The sequence below is a fragment of the Cupressus sempervirens genome, chromosome 9, assembly GCF_028749045.1.
Source record: "Cupressus sempervirens isolate cs-2001-9-10 chromosome 9, ASM2874904v1, whole genome shotgun sequence".
NCBI lineage: Eukaryota > Viridiplantae > Streptophyta > Pinopsida > Cupressales > Cupressaceae > Cupressus > Cupressus sempervirens.
Window position 1 is genome coordinate 804,800,112 of NC_143126.1, and position 26,438 is coordinate 804,826,549.

Consider the following 26,438-nt stretch of genomic DNA (forward strand, 5'->3'; position numbering starts at 1 on the left):
CCCCCCCTCTTATTTCCTCATTCCATTTCCACTCCTCTTGCTTGGTGTTGAGCGATTTCTCCTTTAGCAACGGTTTTGGCTTGAGGATTTCTGTTTTTGGGCAGTGAATTTCTTCCTACAGGTTGGGCGATTTCTGCCCTAAGGTAAATTTGTGGGTGAAGATCTGATTTTAGGCAAGATTGGATGATTTTGGAGGTCTGATTTTCCTCCTAGAGTAGTGAATTTTTTCCTTCAGCTGGGGCAATTTTGTTTGGTGAAGAGACAAGGTGCTTTGAGGTCTGATTTTTGCAAGTGTGGGCGAATTTAGATGGACAAAATTCTAATTTGGAGCAGACTTTTCTACCCTAGGACAGCGATTTTCCTTCTAGTTGGGTGATTTTGTCAAGGAGGTCGAAATTTGGTGAAAGGAGCAGATTTTTGCAAGTAATCCATTTGCTAAGGCATCACATTTTTGGAGGACTGAAATTTTTGAGATTAGATCTGAATTTGAAGAGGCCCGATTGTTGGTAGAAGGCAGATTTAAGGTAAGATTTTCGTTCATCTTTAGAGGTGAAGATTTGTTTTAAAGGTGGATTTTATCCCTTGTTCTTGCTTGGTGAAGAAGATCTACAAGAGCGGAATTGGACACGTGGCGACTTTCCCTCCTACCTTGCTTTGTCCGGAATTGGTAATAGAGTGTGCATCCTGGTGTGATATTGTGATCAAGTCCATTGTTTTTGATGAAGGGAAGGGAGTGTTGGCTAACATCAGTGGTAAAGTCGTCGAAGAAGTATTCAATATTCCCTAGCATAAAGTCATGACAGTGGTAATGATGGATGAAACAATCAAGTTCTTTCAGGATAATCAGGATGCTTACTTCATTCATCTAAAGCATAATAGGTTACATGAAGGCAAGAGGGGAATTACCAAGTCGTCAAAGCTCACTGAGTCAGATTTCAAATCCGAGTATGGCGACCTTATTGTGCTTCTTAGCAGAATCATGAGCGTGGCTCAAGGTATGCAATTCGAGAACTGGATGTACTATTTTATTGATAAAATTGAAAATAGAAGGAGAAAGCTTGATTGGGCTAGAATCATAAGCACAGTTGCATGGGGATGGGGGTACTTGGGGTACTAGGATATTGGTATGGGTATGGGTATGACAATTTTTCATAATAGGGGACGGGGGTACGTGGGTATGTCAAACTTTATTTTTAATTATACTTTTACTTTTATAGAAAATCTGAAATTATGAGTCAAGACAATGGTATTTGAAAACAACAATTATTAAGTTTGCAGATGTAATGTATTGTTTTCAATTTCAGATTTGCTATATGTTTGAAAAATTAAATGTTTAGACGCATAACAGAGAAGGCGGACTTTAAACATGAACAAGATCTTAAATCATATGACAATGACATATTGCAAATGATAAACTTCTGACTTGAACAGTGATAAAATTTATTGTTAATCAATATTGCATCAAATTTTCAAATTGGTTAGGTATTGAATTAAGCTTGATAGACAACAAGTTGATACACAAACAAGAAACCAAAAAAAATAAAACTAGAAATCATAATCAAGATCCTTAGCTATGATTCTCTTCACCAAGTATCCGGTACTTGGGATACGTGTACTCGATACCTGGGTACGTGTGATGTAGCACAAGGTAGGAGAATCCCCAAAGGAGATGTCCTAGCCCCCAGCTATACAACCACACAGCGGAAACACAACAGCAAGAAACAATAATGCAATATCTAATACTAAATTACAATACTTGATTTATAAAAGATAATTGATTACATGCAACATGCCCGACCTTTTGGGTTAGGGCCAAATACAAATAGAAAATTACAAAATCAGTTCTACAAGATCCAACATGATCCAACTTACAACCAATCTCAGCTAGTCCAGATCTGTAACATAACAACAATCTGGAAGAAAACCACCAAGGAAATCTAAACTTTTGCTCGCAAGCCTACCAAACAATCTCCTTGTTTTCCAGCCGCAACCCTAGCTTTTCTCTTCAAATTCGCATCCGTCCTTCATTCCATCTCAACTCCATAATCCAAGTGTAAACTGCCTCACATTCGGCACTCTGTCCACACATCCACAACTTCATCACAATCCTGTTGTAAGCTGCCTCACATTTGGCGATCTGCTTACAAACTCAGGAAAACTCGCCCATCAGCTACTCCCACGAATCATTCCATCATGAATGAATGGCTAAAAGACTCCACAAGACCCCCTACTTATACCAATCTATAAGCCACAAGTCGGTCCAGAACATAAATTAAATACAAATACATAAATTAAATTCCACAAGTCAGCCTGCAACAACAATTAAATGCCCAAAAATCGATATCCTAGTAAAATTGCGATATCTCCTAGCTCTGATTGAATTAGAACTCGTGCTTTGAACTGTAGGTAGAAATATAGGTCCTCTAAAACCCCTTAAATGCGCAAAGGCAGATTCCCCAAGGAAAAGTGCGCATCCACTCTGAAAGTCAAGCACAGAAACTTGTCGCGCAGTTTGGCAGAAATTGATACTGTAGGAGAATTGCCATATCTCCCAATCTATAAAGAGTTAGAACTTGCGCACTTGACACAAGGAAGTACTCTAGGCCCTCTTCAATCCCTGAAGTGCGCAGCCTCTCATTCATTAAGGATAATTAGTTACACTCTCTACAATAGGCACTGAGAAACCAGAAGAACGCAGTTCTAGCAGCAAGGTTCAAACAGTTCAAACTTTTAACTCAATCCATACAATCTCTATGAAATCATTAGGGAAGGTTCCCCAATGTGTCTCCAACACATCCCTAACCATGAAAACATAGCTTCACTAATATCCAAGCTCGATGCTCCTCAACACTTGACCAAAATCCCTCCAAACATGCAAGATTGCAAGCAGACCCAAGATGCTTCTGCATCAACGTGGGTACGAGTACCCATGCAACCTTGACTATAAACGAAAATTTAGAGTTGCAACTAAGGACAGTACAAATTCAAAAGCAATTCTACATGGGGTCCTATTTTTTCTATCTGATTGTGAGACTATATGAACATCCTGGACTTAAGGCCTTAGAGTGTTTGGCAATGTGTCGGGGCAATGTTTGGTGCATGAGTGCTATCCACAGCGTCAATTGCACAACACCAAAGATTATAAGATGTTTTATGATGCCTTTGCCATGAAGACGGTAAGAATATTACAAGGGACACCTGCTAGGAGTCTCTCATCAGAAGTAGAAGCAAAAGTTAAGTATGGGAGTTGGTTTGTCCAATTTCTGCAATTCACATATATCAGAGTAGCAGAAAGTACAATTTGTCCCAAGAGACTTCCAAGGTACCCACCTGATAGAATAGTTTTGATGGAGATGGCCAGGCAACTTGAGCATTATGACAAGATGATGAAACTTAAAGGTGAGACATGGATTACCTTCTCATTTGGAATAGTCAATGATACTTGCCCCAATCCTATCGCCTTTGTAGCTGCAGAGGAGGAGTTAGAACGGTATCATCTAGGATGGTATAGAGCAAGACATGGATTCAATCCTAATGGTCTCATCAAGGCATCTCACAAAAGCACATTCAATTATATTCCTACTATAGAAGATTCTTGGGCCAATGCACATGATGACTTTCATGTGAGGAAGCTAGCTTTCTCAAGGTTGTCAGTGGGCATGATGAGGGGCAATCAGATGGAGAGGCCTTGATATTCTTGATCAGCTGGATGATGATGAAAATGTGCTAAGAGAAGATTATGATACAGTGGATGGAACAAAATTGGGTCCAGTGGATTGGGATGATCATTAGGATCCTTCCTTAGAGGCAGTTACAAGGACAATTGATCTACACACTGAGTCTTGGTACAATGAGAAGTCAAGGCAATTACAAAGTCGGAAGGTACGCCTTACTTATGAGAAGATGAAACCGGAGAAAGAAGGTCCAACGGAGTCAATCAGACAAAAAGGTGGGGGTAGTAGCTGGAAACAAAGAGGAGTTAAGAGGAAGAAGAGGAATTTGGAGGTTGAGAAAAGAACATCAGGAGCCTCTAGCAAAGAGATAGAATGCAACACTTTCAAGGGAGAGCATAATTGAGGCTAGGAGCCAATGGGTTAATTCAAGTAGACAAAGGGTCGCAGTAGAGGTGAGCTCTGATTCAGATCAAGTGGTTACAATAACAGTATTGAATACTCTCCTCTCTTGGAGATCCAACATGGAGATGATATGACAGTCACTATTGAAGAAGAGTATAGGCCAATTAATATAGAGGAAGTAAACTAGGTGCCTGAGGTTGTTGGTGATGCTTTGCTAGTTGAACTGAATGTAGATTTGGGGGGGATGCACTACACCACTATGGTTGAGGCAAATGCTTATGCCAAGAGGCGAGGTGGTGACTGTTCAAATATTTGAAGATATTCAAGGGTGTTAGTGAACAGATTGTCCTTTGAAGAAATGTATGCCAATCTAACCCTGAATGCCCAAGTGGAAGGACAGATCAACACCAACAGTTGGATAGGTCATTATTAGATTAATAACCTTCCTCTGAATTTTATTGGGTACAGCTCCCCGTATGAAATGTTCAATGAATCAAATGTGAATGCTTTTACCAGAAAGCATAAAAGGATATCAAACATCTACCTGTAAATACAGTGTAGATGCGGAAATCTAAACTACAGCAAGAAAGTATTAACAAATGACACAAAGTTCATTTGCATGCAGCATAGGATGAAATCTGAGAAAGTAAAGAGACAAAGCTTTTAGAACACTTTGAAATCAAATATATTCAAGAATTCATGACATAAATGCATTTAGAGAAAACTGAAAGTCATACAAAGATAACACTTAGTGGGAAGAAAATTGCCTGGACTCAAAGTTCTGGTATGCAATTATCTTCCGAGTCTCCCTCCTCTAAAAATGCTGAAACAACAAAGTTCTCATTACATCATACATCTAAATCACTAACCAAAAAGGAAACCTGAATTCCCTCTCCCTGCATACATTCAAAATCAAAATATCCCTTGTTTTCTAGCTCACAGTCCGGAAAATTAAACAAAACTCTGCTCTTTCTCTCCCAGCAAATGAAAATTTCAATCCAACTCCTCTGTTCTGCAGCCCAAAGTCTACAAACCCAGCAGAAAGTGGAAACCCCCTTTATTTGTTTGATGCTTTCATCATATATAGAATTTGCGGGCAAATTGTTCAGCTTCTATAACTGATTCTTGGTCCCCTCATAGCATCATGTGTTAATAGAATTCCCCAGACCCCCCATGACTTCATTCATTTTTCAGTTATTAAAACTGACCCATAATCTTCCATCTTTCAAGTTGGGCTTATAATATTTTATAAGTCTTAAAGTCATGAGTGACTTTAGATTGACCTATCATTTTAAAGATGTGTAGATGCTCCTTTACACAAATGACTCGTCAAATCTTTAAGATGGGTGATGACTCACCATTCTTAATTTGATAAATACGTGGAATATATCTTCATCCTCATTATCTCTGCTTAATTCACCAGTACAAAGACTTCATTTGGTGTAGTTTTTTAAGACTTTGAAGCATTATTTTGATGGCATATAATATTTTCATCATACGTTTCCAATAATCTCTTTGAAATCCACGGATAGCATATAAATATATCACCCAATGCTTTTAAATTTGTTAATTTGCGGTTCATTGAATGTTTACCACTTGGGAAATCTTGCTCTATTGCTAAACGTGACCTTGAGCTCTTCTCAAATGATGGGTGTTCAAACTGATTATGAAATCACGAAGGCTAGTTTGGGCATATGATCATGGTGAGCATAATATGCCATCTCTTATTTTGGTAATTCCTTCTCACTGCCACAGGACGCGCGGGCTTCCATCCTGAAATGCTTATTAGTTCTCGGCATCGTCTCATTCTAACATCTCTTCGAGCAATTATCATTTGTTCCTAACATGTCTTTCATGTCCGCACATACGTTTGTGGAGAAGAAAAAGTACTACAAATTGGAAGTAACACCAAGGTTACCAAATTTGATGAAAACCCGAGCCGCATAACCTGTATTAACCTCCATCGAAAATGATCTTATGCTGTGAAAGGAGGGGACACCTGCGGCTGCTAATACCTTTGCATTGGGATCAGGCATATTGAGACATCATTGCACAAACCGCCAAGATCATGACTCTTCACCCACGAGCATTACAAACCTTCATAATTGTGTTTGTGTTGGGGCTGACGCTAATGTTTTTAATGATGAAAACTACTGTCTTCATCGTGTTTCTGTGAAATGGCCTATGCACGCATTTTGTTACTATCTTTCAAACAGCTTGAGTGGCAACGCGCTTAAGCATTGTGGAAGCTCGACCATCATGGGTGCCATCCTCTGTGTTGAACTTCGTTGGGTTGAATTTGACCTTTGAGCTTGAACACTGAACCTTAGAATAAAGACACTTTGAAGATTTGCCATGGTGGTATTTTGTTCTTTAACCAAGGTGCATCTCCAAATTACAACCTCTGAACTTCTGCACTGACTCTGAATCATGAACTGAGGTTGGACTTCAAATTTTCCTGAATTGCCAAAACTGTATTTCGAACCCAAAATTTGAACTTCGCTTGTATTGAACCTGCAGTTGAACTAGTGAACTATCGAACCAGTTTGAACTATTGAAACACTTTGAACCACTACATTTGAACTTCATCTTAATCTGCACCCTTGCATTTTCTTGAAGTCATGGGACTAACAAACTGAACCTGGCGAATGCATTGAGACAGAATTCTGAACTTTTCTAACCGTTCTGTATTTTTGAATTGAACTGCTTTGAATTGTCGAACTACTTTGAACTACTTCGAACTTCAGTTCGAAGTGGTTCAAAGAGGTTCAACCTCTGAAACTGAAAGTTTTAAAAATGAGACCACCTTGGGTACTAACAAAGGGTTAGTGGAAAAGGAAGATAGTGAGAAACATAAATAAATTGCAAAAGCGGTGGCAAAGGTGATCAGGAGCGATGATGAGGGTCATCGAAAAGTTCAGATTGCTATACCAAAGGGTAGCATGGCAGTGGATGAGATTGTAGCCCAAGAGTATGAGATAGTAGAGCATGACTTGGGAAGAATCACGGATGACATGGAATGTGAGGAGATCCAACAAAGTCATGGTTTCAATTAGAGAAAGGTTGAGGAAGGCAAACGAGAGGATTGTAAAGTTGGAGGCTGAAAACAAGTATTGGAGAGATTGCCAACCTATCCAACAGTTGCATCAGACAGCCCTTCCGCAAGACAGCGAGAGCAACATTGAAGAGATATCAGCTTAGCTGCTAGAAATCAAGGATTGGATCAGTGATGTAATTCAAGATGGGCAAAATTTCTTGCCTTCATCTCGACATTCAGGTCATTGGTGGCTATTAGAGACAAATTTAGAACATTTGAAGGGGAGTGGAAGGATTTCCTTCCAGTCAAGGATTTAGCCATTCTTAGGCTACGTGCAGTTATTGGGCTACCGAAGAAATATTTAGAGAGAACCAAGTTGGTGGATGGAGGAGGAATTAGTATGGTGGAGTCTTGTATGTTTCCTTGACCATTAGATTGAGGATACTTGAAGAGATATGGAATGAGATTGCATCAGAACATTTGAAGGGGTGTGGAAGGATTTCCTTCCAGTCAAGGACTTACCCATTGCCAGGCTAAGGGCAGTTATTAGGCTACTGGAGAGGTATTTGGAGAGAACCAAGTTGGTGGATGGAGGAGGGAGGAGTACGGTGGAGTCTTGGTATGTTGCCTTGACCATTAGATTGAGGATACTTGAAGAGATACAAAATGAGATTTCACAACACAGCCTAGGCGTTGACACTTCCATTTCGACCATGATGAGCGATGTTGGGGTTGCACTTGATTTTGAAGATATCAAAGAGGAGAAGGTCAATGAGACAGAGTTTGGTTCAAGATTGGATAAGTTGGGAAAGGTTGCCATCAGGAAGAAGCATTTGGGCACCCTTGCCTCCCTCAATGCCTTTATCGGATATGCGAAAGAATATGAGAAAAATCATGAGAAGACACTGCAAGCAATGAGTAACATAAATTCAGCTGGGCTCAAGATGAAGCACATTCCTTGCCCTCCCTGAAGGAAGTCAACGACAGGCTAGCCAAGTTCATTGCCTTGGCTAAGAAGATGAAAGAAAAGGGTAGAATTATATTAGAAGATTATTTGATGTAAGCCAAAGTGGAAAATTCTCCTTTCTTCTTGGGTAGGAAAAGTGTTTGATTGGTTGCCACTTTTCCTTTTTTCATTGGTCCATTGATGAGGTGGCGTCTTCTCAGTTAGGTTTTTTGGGATTTGATCCGGATTTTTGATTTTGCTTCTTAATCTCTACCGTTGGTTGTATTTTTGGCCCCTATATAAGGCCATTTGCCCTCATTTGTAAAGAGTTGAAGAATTTTTTTGCTTATATAATACCAAAATTGCTTTTCTTATCATTGTTGTGTCTTGCATGGTGATTAAGAACACGTGGTGTTATTGCATGGTTTCTACTTCCAATAGTTAAAGTTAAATTCCATTGAAGTTGTTAAAGTAGATTATATTTCAAGAAAGTTGTTAAGCAAGAGTAAGAATAGATGGATAGTTGTGTGGTGATATTAGTGGATGTTTGATAGGGATCCATAAACTAGGCCACTAGTATCCTAGTGGCTTGTTAGGAAGTCTTGCGTGGTAATCTAGTCTTTTTCCCCTTGAATCATTGCATCTATGGAGGTAGCGCTGCTGGTAAGCTTTCATTAGATTTGATCCCTATCCATCTGCTAATCTTTTCACTCGTAGGAGTAGAAGTAAAGCAACAAGTAGTTTACTAGTTGGAGTTTGGAAGAGCAAAGTTGGAAGTGAGATAAATTGGAAAAGTAAATTGAGAAAGTCAAGTCAATATACATTGCAATGCTAGATTCCATCACCATCACAACAAAAGTTCGACATCCTTGAAAGAACAAAGTAAGCCCACCTACGTGATTAACCAACAAATCACATTAATATAACTGAGTTAGTATCCACAAGTGTAAGGAACCTTGGAGTTTTTTCATGTTCCTCATGAGTATTTACTTTTCAAGAGAGGGTTGAGTGTTTGGTATTCTATATCAAGTATTCAATTGCTATATGTTATGTAGTGGTATAAAATTGACATCAACAGTGTTGTTGGAGTGATTTCCGCTCATCCATGATAATAAAAAAATGGTGTTCTTGAAAATAAAAGGTTCTGCTTTTTTGTTTGATGTCTCATGATGTTTTTTTAGATGCTCCCATATCTCGGAAGCTGTTTTTCCGGATGGAACTTGAGGGAGCTGATCATCAGCTACGGATAATTTGAGAAGCATCATCGTCTCCCGATTATTTAGATCCCATGTATGCTGATTAGTATCAGTTGTAGTCGGATGTTGTGTAACACCTAGAACAATTTGATTGGTATTCCAATATCTTAAGATTGCTAGTATCCGTTGCTTCCATGTGCTGTTCTGCCCAATGAATTTTGAGTTGCCTTCAAGTAGAATATTTGTCAGCGATGCCATATTACATTTTCAGTGAAAACCATGAAAACTTGTGAAGCCAAGCACTTCAAGGCAAAAAAATGGCAGACCCAAAAAAACTGAAGTGGTACCTATAGGAGAGTTCGAAAAACCAAGAAAGAATATGTTGGTTTCTGGATCCATTGGGTGGAAATTGAAACACCCAAAAAATCTAATGACAATCCAATTGAGCTCTCGAAAAGCCCGTTGAGAATGTGTATAAATATTTCAGATTTGGTACAAAAAATTAGGGTTTCAAGCAAACCCTAGCCGGCTGCATAAAAGCTGCAAATAATGGTGGATTTGGGCAAAATAGTTGCAGAACTAGACCAAAAGTTGGTGTATTGTAGAGGCGTCAAGGGCACTACAGTTTTGGTAGAAAAAACATAAAAAATGCGGCTGTATTGCTTCAAATTTGAAAAAAATGAAGGCCAACACAAGCTCATATACACAAGAAAATGATGCCATTAGAGGTCACGCGATTTGAGGGAAAAAACAAGCAGATTGTAGTGGTCGATCAAGCCCAAAACAACAAAGAGAAGTTGTGATTTTTTTTAGAGAGAAGGCCTAATTTTTGCTAGTCGCGAGCAAAAAAATAACCATGGAAAAAACGACCTTCGTTTTTGTATGGGCTCGAGTTTTTTTTCAAAAAAAATGTTAATACTGATGGCAGTATTTTTAGACAAACCCGAGTTCAAAGGAAGTGTCTTGGGAAAATAATATAAAAAATAGGGTTTGATAATTTCGGAAAAGAAATTATGATTTTCAAAAAAATAAAAAAAATGTCTTTGATACCATATTATGAAGTAATTGGTAAATTATTTGCGTCATATTAACAATGATCAATAGGTCAATACATACAAGAAGAATGAACGATGTTTCCTTCCGAAACAATCGTAAAGAATAGAAAAATTGTATTCTAGCTAATAGAAAACAAACAATTATCTACAGGGAAACTAAATACTCGAAACATCTTAATATTTGCAATAACCATTAACTAATAATAGAAGTTATCTATTATCATAATAGTACATTTAATGTAAAACATGCCTACAATAGTGATCTAAATTCATAAAATGTAACAAAGATGTGATTAAGTTAATGCATATAATGTAGATCCAAACAACGAATCAGAATTAGAAATGTAATGGCTGGGGTTCACTAAAGATGTGCAATGGAAAAAGGGACCAATCGTGTATAGATAGGTAAATCACATCCCTTTTTATGAATTTCACATTTTGGAAGGAAGATGCTCCGCTAGGTCCAAGAGGAGACTCAAACACTAAGTGGGATAATGGTCCTCCTTTGAAATATGTAATTGATAAAATGAAATTGATGAAATATAGGAATATAAATGGTTAATTAAGAAAGTTACTTAAAACCTGGTAAAAGCAGATTGTAACAGATAGACAATGAGCTGAGTTTTGCAAAATGGAAATCAAAACATAGATTTGACATGTGGTTGAAATTTGAGCTCATGACAACAATGGCGACATGTACTTAGGACATGATGGTAATGGTGACTTCTCTTTGATGTTTTCATCTAACTTTTTTTCACAGATCATCTGGCTGTTTGCAATATGTGCAAATCCTCTCTGACAGCTCTGCAACCTATTACTGCATAGGAAAATGGGGAAAAATTGGTCAACCTTAGTTTAGGAATCAACTTTGAAAATGAAATGAAGTTGCTTAAAGTAAATAGAAAGGCAAATGATAGATTCACCTTGGATAAACCCTCATGGACACGTAGAAATTGTGCATATCCATGCAGATGCTTGAATGCACATGAGGTTCTAAACATCAACTTAGAATGTGATGAGAATCAAGGATGCCCTCACAAATTTATAGATAAATGAATGTCAATCTTAGATCTTGAATGTAGATATGCTTGATAGTCACTTGCAAAGGAGGAGAGAGAAGGTATATGATGCTTGATTGATAATTGTTCTATATGGCCATCATGTGAGAGAATCTTGCAACAAATGGATATGATTGTCTTTGATTTGAATGGTCATGAAGAGTTGGAGACCTGCAGATGCTTGCCTTCAAAACTTGAACTTGAAAATTTGATAGCTTGATTGCCAAATGCTTGAGTATTGATCTTGATTACAAAATGAGGAGAGATAGAGGGTTTTTATACTTATTCCATTTTGGGACTCAAAATTGATCCTGGCCAACCACAAAAGCAAATCCCTTGATAAAATTCCAGCATCGGGCCCTAGGTAAAATTTGGGCCCCGAAACCTTGTGACATGTTGCCATTGTCCTTGGAGAAACTGGCCTAATTTAAAATGAGGTGCCGCGAAGAGTGAAAAGGTATTGGGAAAAGAGGAATCAGCTTGTCATGATCAAGCATAATGGATAGTTAGATCTCAAAAATGCCAAAATGGGTCTATTAGGTTCTAATAAAGCCATCCAATGATGGGTGCTGACTGCTAACTATATCAACTTGTTATCCTCTCTGCGTTTGTCAACCTTTTTTTTAAGCATGATCTCCAATGGCTAACCTGCAGTGCATCTGATGGACTCGTGTCTTCTATGGGGTTACCGTGAACCCTCCTAGCAGCCTACCCTCAACTAGCTTTGGTACCCCTTCATAGTCATGGACAGAGAGATGAAAATACTCTATATTTGCAACCCAACATTGATAAATGAAAATATACTAACAAAGTACTCAGCAAAAACATGTTAGAAAATCATTGAGATGATGCAGACAAATCGGATTACTATTAAAATTTCAGTGTTTAACATACATACTCATAGTTACACTAGTCTGAGGAACGCGGGAGGGGGGGGAATGTTTTTGGGATGGGGGGACAGTGGGGCCTTAATTTGGGGTGGCTGGGGGACAGTGGCGGTGGATTTGGGGGGGGGGGGGGGTGTTGTATATGGTACTTAAAATGCTAGTTATGAAAAGATGTATTGCAATAGAAGATATAAAAATGTAAAGAGTAAATACTTGAACATTGCTTTGAATTGGAACATCAAACAGTGAACATAAATAGTCAAATCAGTAAATAGTCAATGCTGGGACAACCCCCCATCCTTGGCGGGGGTCACGGAATCTGGTGGCACTGCTGGGGATGGGGGAACGGAGTCCCCAACTCTCCGATGCATCCCTGTCTCCGGGATGTGGGGAAAAGAGAGGGGGGTAGGATGTGTCCGTCTTACTATGTACATACTGTATTCAAATGCTTTAGTGCAGCAGGTTGCTGGGAAGTTGAGGAACAAGAATGCTTGTACAATTCTACATACTCACAGGAAATGTATGCATAACAGCAATTAAAAACCAAGAGCCCATAGTTGCACTTATATCCTTAATGTTCTGCCCTGTTCCAAGATCTTGCTATCTCACTTGTAGGGACTTATTTCAATGATAAGCTCTGGCTGGTTGGAAAGTTCTAACTCATCTTAGATCTGTTCGAAAGGGTGTTACTGTGCTTGCATAACCTTTTGTGGAAGCAACTTAACACAGTCTTGTTGGTATGGCATTCAAAAATTTCATGTAGAACCCAAACGAGCCCATTTTATGTTATAATTTGCTGATCAAGAGGACCTGGATAGTGGATGCTGTGGTGAGATTTATTCAGTGAAACTTGATCCTATTCTAGTATCTGACCTCGCTGAGGCCAATTATTGTGCAACTCTCCTCAAATGCTATTGCAATGTTGGAACAATGCTGTGCTGTGAGTTCCTAACTTGGGATGTAGAATGCACTGAAATGGTGATTAGGTAAGAAAGGCCTTTCAAGATATGCCTTCTGTGGTTAGAATCTAGTAATTATATATACATTGAAATAAAATATCTTGACTGATGCAAACCCGGATGTGGGTGGATTCACTAAGGATGAGCACACTGACACATCCACAGGGTATCTGGACACATCCGCAGCAGCATCCAGGGGCAGGGGGCAAGAATCCGGTAACTGATAAATGATTGGCTAAAATACATTGATATGGCTAGGATCTGACCTACATGAGCCTTTGGCTTTCACATATAAATGATATTGCTTTGTCTGAAACTTTTTTTTTCTAGGGTTCAGATTAATCTGTTTAGAAACACAGTGGAAATCATTATGTCATGGGACGATGAGTGGTTGCAGATAGCCAATGGCAGAAATCATGACATGGCTCTTCTGGGTTGAAAAACATATAATTTCTTAGTTAAGAATCTTCTATTTAGTGTATGCATCACTTAGATGGTAATATATTATTAAATACTTTTATATGTGGAATGCCTTAGTCAGTTTGAGGTTGGATTAGGCTGCTATTGCTATTTCATTTCTGGCAGCCCAAGTTCTTTTGTACCAGATTTTATTTCCATCTTTCTTTTTCTTCAAGGTGTAATTTTATAGTAACTAATTTTTATATTAAATTTTACTGTCTGATTAACCCTGAACATTATAGGTGTCTTGTCTGCTTGGAGGAGAGGGTGATGTTGACAACAATACAAATCGTACAGATGCAACTATGAGTGAGTGTGTTAATGGAATAGCAGTTGATAAAGATATTCTGCGTGAGCAGCCTCAGGGAGCCACTGGCCATTGCAACAACAATAGACAGAATAATAAAACAACAGAAATTCCAAGAGTTGAGTCTGACTATAATCCTCCATGCATTTCTTCAAAAAATATGGTATGTGTTGATTTGATTAATGCTATAGCCTGTAAGATTGATAGAGAATTCTAATTTATATGTATAGCTTCTTTTTTTTCTTTGAAAGCTTTTCTTGTTTCTGATTGAGAGTTGTACATGCTAATGTAATTATCGTTTGTAAATTTGTTTTAGGTGGATGGTCATAGCAGGAAAGTAGTTGGTTTTGAAGTTAAAATCAATCATATTCCTGGGAAAGCACAGGTTTCAAGCAGGGGAACTTCTATGGAAAATATTGAGGACTTTGAACAGAATGACCTTCCAAATTTTAAAGAATTGGGTTCATCAGGTAGGCAAATTCAGTGTACATCCTGTAGCAGTAGTGAATGTAATGATAGCATTGTAGTCTGCAATAAATGCCAGAATGCTTATCATATATATTGCGTTTCACCCCCTCTGGAGGCTATCCCAAGGACAAGCTGGTATTGTTCATTTTGTTCTGCAATAAGGAAGGATTCTTATGAAGTTCCTTCTGTGCATGATGGGGAGGGCACAATGCATAAAGAGGACACTAACAATGCTGTTCTTGGTTGTTCGACCTCTGACCTGCATAGTGGACTGATGGAAATGAAAAATGCTCAAGAAAATTGTAATGTTGACACATCTGGAGAACAATTAGAATCTGAAAGCATTATGAAAAAACTCGAGGCTAAGGCTAGTGATAATGTGATTGGAATTCAAGAAGATGGTGAACAGATTCATCTGCATACAAATCAAACAGAAAGGCTAGTTCATGCAAATGGGCAAGAATCAGAATTGCATCATGATTACAAACAATTAAATCTGAAACTGTGTAAAATCTGTAGTACTGGTACAAGGGACGATGATCATCTTATACAATGTAGTAATGAGAATTGTCTCTATAAATTTTACCATTTAAGATGCTTAAGACCTCCATTGGCAAGTGTTCCTCCACCCACATGGTATTGCCCTTCGTGTCTCTGTAGACACTGTTTTATGGATGAGAATGATGCTCATATTGTCCTTTGTGATGGTTGTGATGATGCTTATCACACATATTGCCTCAACCCGCCCCTGGATGTAATTCCTGATAGTAACTGGTATTGTCCATCTTGTCTTGAAAGGCAGAAAAGAAGAAAACGCAAGAGTACACTCAACTCTACAGTGAGTGGAAGTAAATCAACAGGACGAATGCGTTCAAAGAAGGCAATTCCGGCACAACATCAATTTTCTTTGCCATCGGTCCATGCAGAGAAAACTGTAGGTTTAGTGGGATATGCTCGAACGAAGAGTTCTTCTCAGATTGTCAGTCCATCTCATTCGTACATGCCAATAGAGTCCCATGATACATTGGATAAGATTGTGAAAGGTGAAGCTGATAGCTTCATGTGGCATGAAGAATCACGGAAGGTATCACAGTCAGCAAATTGTCTATTGGAGGCTGCAGGAGAAGCTCCATCTGACAACAGTCTTGATAATGGAACGGAAAATTTTATTTTACGTGTTAGACCAAGAAGTAACACAAAACATAAGAGCAGTCCTGAATCGAAAGATGCTGGAAAAAGGAAGAGGAAATGTTCCGAACCAAGAAGATCACAAGTTTGAAGGTACATTAAAGTTGAATGAACGGTACTCAGCAACTACCTCTTTTTGATATTTCCTGGGAGTTGCATCTGCAAAGAGGCAAATTACATGCATATGTTTATAGTTGAGCCAAGTATGAATATAACTTTCTTATTGATGACGGTTGCCTTATTGCATGCCCAATTAGGTCCACTACTTCTAAATCTTCATATAGAGTTGTCCTGGGGCAGTTCTCACCGAGATGAACTTTGATATCGTACTACATTGAAAACATTTCTCAAGTTAATGATAATTGTTTTAAGTCCGTATTATTTGGAAAAAATGATTTTTTTCTTATGTGTTTTTTTCCCACTATCTTACTATGTTTTTAGATTATGAGGTTGTTTTCACTAATTAGTTCAGGATAACTGTTTTGAAATGAGATATCGTTTCAAATTTGGTTTTCACAAGCCTTTCATTTACAATAAGCTACTACTGCTTATATATGAAACTTGAAACTCAAAGCATACATGCATGCAAACCAAAGGTGTTATTCTATGCCCATTGATTGGATGCATATAAATTTATTAGATAGCTTCTTGGAAGATTGCACTGCTTGTAAAAGAGTATTCTTTAGATGAAACGAAGAAAGTGGTCAAAACCCATTTAGTCCTGGTCCATGTCAGTTTAACCAACGAGAAAATTTGCGAGAAAATGCGTCAGAGGTGTGTAACTTGAATACTCTATGTTAGAAGTTAAAGACATATTAAACCAAATAAAGAGCATCAGATTATTGAAGCAGGACTTCTCTGTCTTTACTGAGAGAATAAATTTTGCTGGATCGCATTATCACAGTTGTGGTCTTATCGTTGTTTTCATTTTTTCTGAAATTTTTTATGAGAGCACGGGATGGCATAATTTTTACCATTGTCCATGGATTTATAAGAAAATTTGAACGGTCAAGTAGAAGTTGGACTAATCTGTACAAGATAATACATTTTTTAAATTTGCACCCAAATGCATCATATCGGTTTTTTCAATTATGTCAACTTTGCTATCACTAATACTGTTATCATAGAGTGTGATCTAAAACGTTGATGTAAAAAATAACAAAGCAGTTGAATCCAGAAACTTAGAACATCTATAAAATACAAAAACTTAGCACATCTATGGGTTGTGAAAATTTAGTCTCTCAACTTATAACAAGCTTACTCAATTATAAATGTGTACATCCAATAATTATAAATGTGCACATTGAAACCAGAAACTTAGAACATCTATGGAATCCAAAAAATTAAGCACATCTATATCTATGGATTCTGAAAACTTAGTTTACTGAATTATAGATGTGCACATCCAGTAATTATAAATAATTATCAATGTGCACATCCAATAATTATAAATAATTATCAATGTGCACATTCAATAATGCAATATTTTCTGACAAGTCATTATACTTCATCATTCTTAAGTTGGAGATGGTGGACCAACAATACTCGATGACAACGTTCATCCAATAATGCAATATTTTCTGACAAGTCATTATACTTCATCATTCTTCAGTTGGACATGGTGGACCAACAATACTTGATTACCACATTCAATAGTTTACAAGGTATGAGTAAGGATATGCATGTGTAGTTTGAAGAAGTAGAATTGGATCTAATTTCACTATCTCGTTGTAGACACTTATATGATGCTAATCATCTAAATCTCTTTCTATAGTAGTAATATTAATTAAATATTTTGTTTATTTTTAAATTGTTTATTTTTGTCTAATGTAAATTAATTAATTTAATTTATCTATAGCTTGCGATCTCATTTAATTAAACAATTATTAAATATTTTTAATTAATTTGCATCTTCCACTTTCCTTCAAATTTGATTTAAATATAATTGAAAATTTGCAATATTAATCCCTCTATTAATTATGTAAATCTTGTCACTTAATCTAATCCCTTTCCTTCCACTTGAAATTAAAAGAATTTTTAAATCTTTCTTGTAATCACATCCTCCTAGTTTTTCCACTTATCCTTAAACCCTCTTCCATTAAGTCTAGTCATGTAGTCTAATCATGTGCACACATCTAATCATAAAGATAAGAAAAATAAGTCAAATACCCCCATTACACCAAGCACATATAGTTCTTACACAAGTACATGAGCTTGCCCCCTATATATTCAACCTATCCTCAACCATTGATCTCTATGATCAATCTTTCATTGTCCATTTATTTCATCCAAAATTTATAAATCCAACCCTTCACCATTTCGTCCTCTCACCTATTTCACATTGGTGCACTATTCTGCTACCAAAATTTTGAATGATCATAAATCTAAATCATATTTTGTTGGTGTAATTGAATAATGACTAATTATACTTCAATTAAACTTATTTAGCTTATAACTACATTGTATAATGGTTTATATATATCTAAGAGTTTACACCTATATTACACACATGATATAAGATAATTCAACTTTAGGTAGTGATATTTGTTATCATATTTCATTTTATGTATGAATCCTCCTTTAGTTGAAGTGTGAGATCCATTTTTAGTGGACAGATCACATTATCATTCTCATCATATGTTACATACTTCATTACATAATAAAAGATGATTTACCTTCTCCTTATCATAGTCTCTTATTGCATTGCTTATATAAGAAAACCTATTATGTACATTTTGATTATGCCCATTAGCAATAATACCGTTTTTGCATCTTAATGCAATTATCTTGTTATTCTCTTGTGGAAGTTATCTTAGTCTTTCATTTGATTTTGGGGGTGTTGTAGAGTCACCTAAAATACTAACGTGGTAGCATATAAATTCCACCATGGTACCAAAGCTTTCAAGGTAGAAAGACACTCTATAGAGCAGCAACTTTCGTTTAATTCAACTTTGGGTGTAGAATAAGGCTATTTGAGCATCACCATTGCATAGTCCACTTGAAGGAAGTTTGAGGTTTTGTATTTTGTGACTTTTTATTGTAGGTCAAAGTGGGAGTTTGCTAGTGCAAATCAAAGGTTGATATCATATTAAAGAGGTCCAAAAAACTTCAAATAAAATTTTGTTTCATCCAAATTGGATACGAAAAGCTAAATCTAGTGTCATTTGAATTTTGAAGGTGCAACAATGACGATTCAAGAAAAATAATTATGGAGACGATTTTCATTTCAAATAGCGATTTGGGAAATGGTATCTGTTTTGGGGTATAATTTTATGGTCTAAACAATGGTGTAGGTAGTTTTTTCAAATCATTGTATATGCATGGTGTTTGTAGTCCTTGGAGGGTCTTGATTCCTTTATTTCTCTTTTTGGAGGGGAGTTTGTCCCATAAAATTTTCTCTCTTTTTCAGCTTAATGAGATATTGCATATCATATATTGCTTTGCATATTTTTGATAAGCACCTAAGATGGCCTTGTAGCTAGGACTCATCTTGCATTGTGAGTTTAAGTGCATTACCATAAGTTGTACTTAGGGTGGGTGTTGGTGTAATTAAATATACATTGATTACACTTCATTTAAGCTTACTTAGGATATTGCATTGCATAGTAGTTTGTATATGAGACAACTAGGATTTTGCACCTATATTAAGCACATGATGTAGGAGAATTCCACTTTATGTACGCGATCTACCTTTAGTGCACATATCACATTATCATCTCCATCAGATGACATATACTTCATTACAAAATAGAGGATGATCCACCTTTGGTGGACATGTGAGTCCACCATGTGTGGATAATATCTTCTCCTTATCATAGCCTCCTATTGCCTTGTCTGTATTAGAAAGTCTTATGCATGTCCATTATCAATAATATGATTCTTGCATCTTAATGCAACTATCTTACCATTCTCTTGTGGAAGTTATCTTGGTCTTTCATTTGAGCTTGGGGGTGTTGTACAGTCACCTAAAACTTTAACAAACATAATGGGCAAATCAACTACAAAGAGGTTTGACATAATGTTTATATGCTCTTAACTCTTTTATCCTAATATTAATGTGTTGTTTTGAGTTATGATTCGAGTGTTTTAAAATAGTTATTGCATTCAATTGAATCACATTTTGTTGCACGAATTGTAGCAAATTTGGCAGGACTTACATCACAAGTTCAAACCTAATATTTTTTTAATATCATTTAACACTTTTAGGCTTATAATTCTTGGATTGGATTGATGGATTTTTCTTGGATACTTCACTCAATTTAGCATATATACCTCCAGAAAGTTTACCAAATACCTACTTAGAAAGGTTGATACTGCAATTTGGCAGATATACATTGTGATTGGGTAGATTTGCAACTAAGACATACCTTAGGTATATTTATATGATTTTATGCAAATAGGAAAGTCTGCTAATCTTACTTGACAAATTTGACTTGGCATATATACTAAACCTATTTGGGTGGATTTGACTAAGTAAATTGGTGTGCCCTAACTCAATATATTTGACCTAGTATATCTACTAATCCTACTTGGTGGGATTAGACTTGTTATATCTATTAGTCTTTTCAATTTTATTATTCATTTTCCTACTCTACCATATCAATAATACATTATTTCCAGGTTGTACACGAGTGTACAAAGCCTGGAAACAACAAAAGAACTAGAAGAAAAAATCAAAATAACAAGTATAAAGTGCTCCAAAAGATCTTAACTATTAACTTTTCTTCACTGTCTTGCTTGGTTCAACCTTATAATAAATTTTATAGTTTCTTGGTCAGCTTAGACCTTACGAATACTACCCTTGATCTTTGGACTTACTTTTACAACTTTAATGTAATTTTACATTCTTGTATATTTTTGCAAACTCTTCATCTTCTTGACAAATTTTGAGTCTTTTGGCAAATGTGATGCCATGACTTTGCATAAACATTCAAGGCATATCCAAATGACCATTTAATAATCTTTTACATGGTTATTACCCTTTGAAGAGTTATTTTACAACCTTTGATGTATTAAACCAATTGGGACCTTAACTATGAGAATGTGGATAACATTACATTTTTGTTACAACTTTTTTTTTCAATTGGATTCCATTACATGGAATGACATTGCAACATGCAAGAATGAACATAAATCATTATAATATCCACTATGATCTCTTGTAATTATATGATCCTTAGGCGCTCCTACACCAAAATACCTACTTAGAAAGGTTGATACATTGCAATTGGGAAATACACATTGTGATTTGATAGATTTGCAACCAAGACACACCTTAGATACGTTTGTATGATTTTATGCAAATAGGAAAGTTTGCTATCCTATTAGACAAATTTGACCTAACATATATACTAAACCTTTTTGGGTGGATTTGACTAAGGAAATAGGTGTGCCTTAATTGGGCATATTTGACCTAGTATATCTACTAATCCTACTTGGTGGGATTCGACTTGTTATATCTCGTAGTCTTATTTGGGTGGATTTCACCTTAGTGTGGTGAATTTGACCTGTGTTTGGAATGATCTTATTTTTAGGTGAATTTTCTCTTTATTTAGGAGGATTTGCTTTTGTATGGTGAGTACACTATTCTTTAACAAATTTGTGCTTTTAGTGATTTTCTAGAATGTTTTATCATGCTTTGAAGGACTAATTTACTAATTGTGCTTGGTGACATAGTTTACACTCCAATTCATCAAGGGAATACATGAGTGTTCATTGTGCTTGGTTTTCTTGGACTTTTTTTTAGGGTGGACCTACTAGATATATGAATAATCCTCTCATTTCCTTCACAAACCTTGGGTGAAGAAAAATGTAAAATAATACACAATTTTTATAATTTTAAATACAAACTCCTTTGGGAATTTGATCACCTTATTGTTTGTCCTCAATTAGTTTCTCTCTTTGAGTCACTATATAATATGTAGAAGATATAAGATTTTCCAATCCAAAGTAGCACAAACAAGGTGCAATATGAGTTTGGTATCCAATGGTCTTGGATCGATAAGTGTTGTCACATCTTTTAGTGGCTTGTCATGTAAGACTGAATGTGGTGGTGCTTCCCTGATAATTATTGATAGCCAATATGTGAGTAGAAGCTTAATATCCCATAGTGATTGAGGGTGTGTAGATCATACCCCATAAATACTCATGTACCCTTCCTCATGAGATAAAATCCCCTTGATATAAGATATTAGAATCTTCAGGGTAAGAAAAGAGCCATGTCAATGTTGAAGTAAGAAAAGAGGAATGCTACTGTTGGATTGTCGCTAGAGATGAAGATTATTAGACTATTGGAAAGTGGACCTGTCATTGGTCATGCTTGGCATAATGTTTTTCCATTGATGTCAATATATATGTTTATCATAGTATATTCACACTATTGATAAGTGCAAAGATAGATTGGGTAGAGATTCAATTTGATGCACCTATGTGTGTGGATGTTATGAGATGTTATTTGGTGAGTCTACATGCTATGATTCATATACATATTTTTTTGAGTTGACTCAGTAAAGTTACAAAGGATATGCTAAAGACTAGTTGTTAGCATGAATGTTGATGATACTACATTGAGGGAGTATCCTAAGCATTGGAGAGTATTGACATGTTGCATTCATGACTATGTCTGTCATTGATGTCAACATAACAATAAGTCTAAGAAGGTTGGTCATAGACTAGTAAAGTAGCAGACATAGATCTTAGTTGTATGGACACTATTTCGAATGTTTGGTGATGCACAATCATGGACATGCTCGATACAATGTCTTGACGTGAAGGTTCAATGCACAGTACTTGAGTCGAAGACGTATAGAAGATATGCCTAATTTACAGAGAGGAGTATAGAGAAAGAGTTCCTAAGAAGAAGTTTTAGATGTTTATATTATATTGTTTGACAGAGATATAATCTGGAGATGCATAGTCAGCCAGTGACATAAGAAATTTGATGATGATGTCAGCGAATGCACAAGTCCTAGTGTTACACGTGTGAGAAGTTGCATAGGCTATGAGGTAACCGTGCTATTGTAATCATGAATTAATTAATTGGGAAATCCTCAAGGCCGACTCAAGGAATTATTTTGAAGATACGGTATAAAGGAAAGATGTTTTCCTTGTTTGTAAGATGTGTATGGAAGTCATGATCATTGTATTGAGTGCAAAATGCGAAAAGGAGTAGAGTGTTTGGTGAATGCGAATAAGCGATCCAAGGGATTATTGGATGGAAGATTTGTGATTTGGTTACAAGATTAGAAGGAGCATAAGTTTGGTTGACAAGACAGAGAAAGAGGAAGGAGCAATACTATTCATTTCTATTATTCTACAAGGAATAATATAGAGATCATTTGGATAGTGGGTTCATTGGTCTTGACCTGAAGCTATTTGGATAGTGGGTCCATTTGTCTTCCACAACTCCTAACAAGGTTGGCACAACTCCTAATAGGGTTGAAATCTCCTAATAGGGACTCAAAGTCTCCTAACATGGACTGATATTTATTGAATGTTGTGATAGACTCCTAATAGGGTACATCCTCTAACAAGGAATATTTATATTAGTACATCATCTTGTGGGTACCATCCCCACCGGGTTTTCCCTTTGATTAAGGGTTTTCCTAGTTAACATATCTGGTGTCATTATGTATGAGTATCTTGTTATGGTTTCTAATTATATTGCTCATATGGTTAAAGTTTAATAAGGTTGATAATTTTGATATTAGTTGGATAACTGATTTACCCCCGCCCTCTCAGTTATATTGGTGGACTATATATTCTAACAATTGGTATCAGAGCTTTAGGTCCTTGAAGGAAAATCTTAACAACTTTGGTAAATCAATGGCGAGAAAGGATAGTCCTAAGTCAGATAGAGGAAATATCATCTCACAGAAGATAGATCTTCTTGGGGAGTTATCAAATTTGTGTAGAGAATAGATGATTGAGTTTCTAGGTCCAGAATCCTTTTGTTGCATACAAAAGAACACAAGCAAAAGCAATGACAGAACCAGTTCTGAAGAAGAAGGTATTGATCTAGTTATAAAGTCATAAGGAATGCAAATTTTTGTTTGTTGGACAGGTAAAGAGTTTGGTCATTTTTCTTCTAGATGTCCTAAGAGAGTAAGAAAATCTAAAAAGATTTCACTTTCTGATGAAGATGAAGAATTTAAAGCTAGTATAGAAAGATTCTTCAATGACTGTGATGATAAAGATAATGAGCATGAATTGGTTAAGAAAGAGGAAGTACTAGAAGAGATAGCTTTCGTAACTATTGTTGATCTAAAGGCTAACCATGAAAATGTGGAAGTTATCATTGAGATTAACAATGATTTGCAGAATGGGAATAAGATTGAAGAGCATAATCTGAGCCTAGGGTAGAAGAAAGAGTTGAGTTGAAAACTCCTAGTAGAAGTATATCAAAGAAACATTCTCTTGACAAAACATTGGGAGCAGAAATAGAAATCATGTAAATGAAGAAGTATGTGAATTGAGTTTGATGTTTCAAGTTGAACCTAAAAGTGTAGAAGAAGAATACAAAGATGATCATTGGATTCAAGCAATGAAGGAAGAAGTATATCAAATGGATGTTAATTCAGCTTTCCTGAATGGAGAACTTGAAGAAGAATATATTGAGAAGCTTGAAGGTTTCCCTCTGATAGAAGATAAAGATATGGTATGTAGATTGAAGAAAGTGCTATATGGTCCAAAGAAAGCACTTAGAACCTGTTATGCAAGGTTGGACAACTATTTGGCAAAACTTGAATTTGCTAAAGGTACGACAAATAGTAACTTGTATGTGAAAGAAATTGAGAATGGTTTGTTGATAATAGTATATTTGTTGATGACATAATATATTGAGGTAATGATGAAGCAAGTGATAAGTTTGCTGAAAAAATGAAGAATGAGTTTGAGATGAGCATGTTAGGAGAAATGAAGTTTTTCCTTAGGTTGCAGATTGTGCAAAATAGTTATGGTATTTTATTTCACAAGATAAGTACTTGAAAGATTTGTTGAAAAGGTTTTGATTGGAAAATTGTAAGCCTATTACTACACCTATGATAATTGGTCACAAGTTATCTAACAATTATGAGACACCCATAGTTAAGCAGAAGTACAGATCCATGATTGGAGGTTTGCAATATTTGACTCACACCTAAACAGATTTAGCAAATGTAGTCGGGAGTGCAGCTAGATTTCAAGCTGATCATAAGGAGTATTATTATGCAACAGTAAAGAGGATATTCATATATTTGAAAGGAACATCTGGTTATGGAATATGATATGACAAATCGAGTGATTTCACTCTATGTGCATATACTGATGCAGACTGGCAAGGTAGTATGGATGATAGAAAGAACACCAGTGGTGGGGCATTTTTCCTTGGAGGAAGATTGGTTTCTTGGCTAAGCAAGAAACAAGATTGTATTTCACAGAGTACGACTGAGATAGTGTATGTTGCAACAACAAACAATTGAAATAAAGTTATGTGGATGAAACAAATGCTAAAGGATATCAGGATTGCGTTTAAAGAACCTATTGTCAAATATTGTGACAACACAAGTACAATAAATATGTCTAAGACTCCTGTGTTGCATTCTAAGACTAAGTATATATCTATTAAGTATCATGTCTTGAGAAAGAAGGCAACATAAAAAGAGATTAGATTGGAACATGTGAGTACTAAAGATCAGATTGTAAATATCTTTACGAAGCCCTTACCTAAATATACATATGAGTACTTGACATGTATGCTTAGAGTTATGCCCTTGCCTACTTTTGAGTAGATGATGCAGAGATTGCATCAGTCCAGTGATACATAGCACTATTATTAGATTGGACTAAATGCTCATACTTCCTGTATGGGGGAGTATCTGTTATGAGTTGAGTCATTGAGGACTCTTGGTATTTGGTCTTGAATAGTATTTTTAGACAGTTGAGTTGGTTGAAGAATTGGAGTAGTAAATTGACATGATGAGACCTTTGTCATTGGTGTCAATGGGGGAGAGTAAGCATGCAAAATATCTCCTAAGTATGTATGGGGAGAAGGGTGTATGAAAATATTTACTTTATTAGGGATATTTATAAAGATTTATGTAAGAAAGAAGGATGAATATCTCTATGGGGGAAATATGCAACATGAGGAATTCTAATGTATGGTGAGTTATTTATTGTGATCAATTGTTGCCGATCCTAAAGAAAATGCAGAATAGAGTAGTGTTTTAGAGGTTTTCATATTTGATTGATAAAGAAGATTTGAAAAGATAAGAACAAAAACAATAGTAGCAGAGTACTATTTTGGTATTCTTGGAACTTACATGTTTTTTTATCTATGTTACCATCAACGCCAAAAGGGGAGATTATTAGCATGAATGCTGATGATGCTACATTGGGGAAGTATCCTAAGCATTGGAGAGTATTGACATGTTGCATTCATGTCCATTTTTGTCATTGATGTCAACATAGTAGTAAGTCCATAAAGATTGGTAAACTCGTAGACAAAGATCTTAGTTGTACGGACAATATTTTGATTGTCTAATGATGTGCATTCATGCATATGTTCGATACAATGTCCTGATGTGAAGGTTCAATGCGGAGTACTTGAGTTGAAGATGTAGGAAAGATCTGCCTAATTTACAGAGAGCAGTATAGAGACAGAGTATGTAAGAAGCAGTTTCTGATGTTCGTATTATATCATCTAATATAGATATAATTTGGAGATGCATAGTCAGCCAGTCACATAAGATAGTCTGATGATGATGTTAGTAAATGTGCAAGTCCTAGTTTCACACACGTGAGAAGTTGAATAGATTATGAGATGA

The 26,438-nt window shown here is 36.3% G+C and overlaps 1 protein-coding gene across 5 annotated transcripts in view; it reads left to right on the forward strand.

The window, feature by feature from the left end:
- LOC149541147 (uncharacterized) overlaps positions 1–15,863 on the forward strand; it is a 99,127-nt gene extending 83,264 nt beyond the window's left edge. For all 5 annotated transcript variants that reach the window (XM_089802139.1, XM_089802137.1, XM_089802141.1 and 2 more), the window contains 2 exons: positions 13,916–14,143; positions 14,297–15,863. In XM_089802139.1, the coding sequence (XP_089658265.1) occupies positions 13,916–14,143; positions 14,297–15,727 (1,659 nt within the window). In that variant the 3' untranslated portion in view covers positions 15,728–15,863. The remainder of the gene's footprint in view (positions 1–13,915; positions 14,144–14,296) is intronic.
- The last annotated feature ends 10,575 nt before the right edge of the window (positions 15,864–26,438 follow it).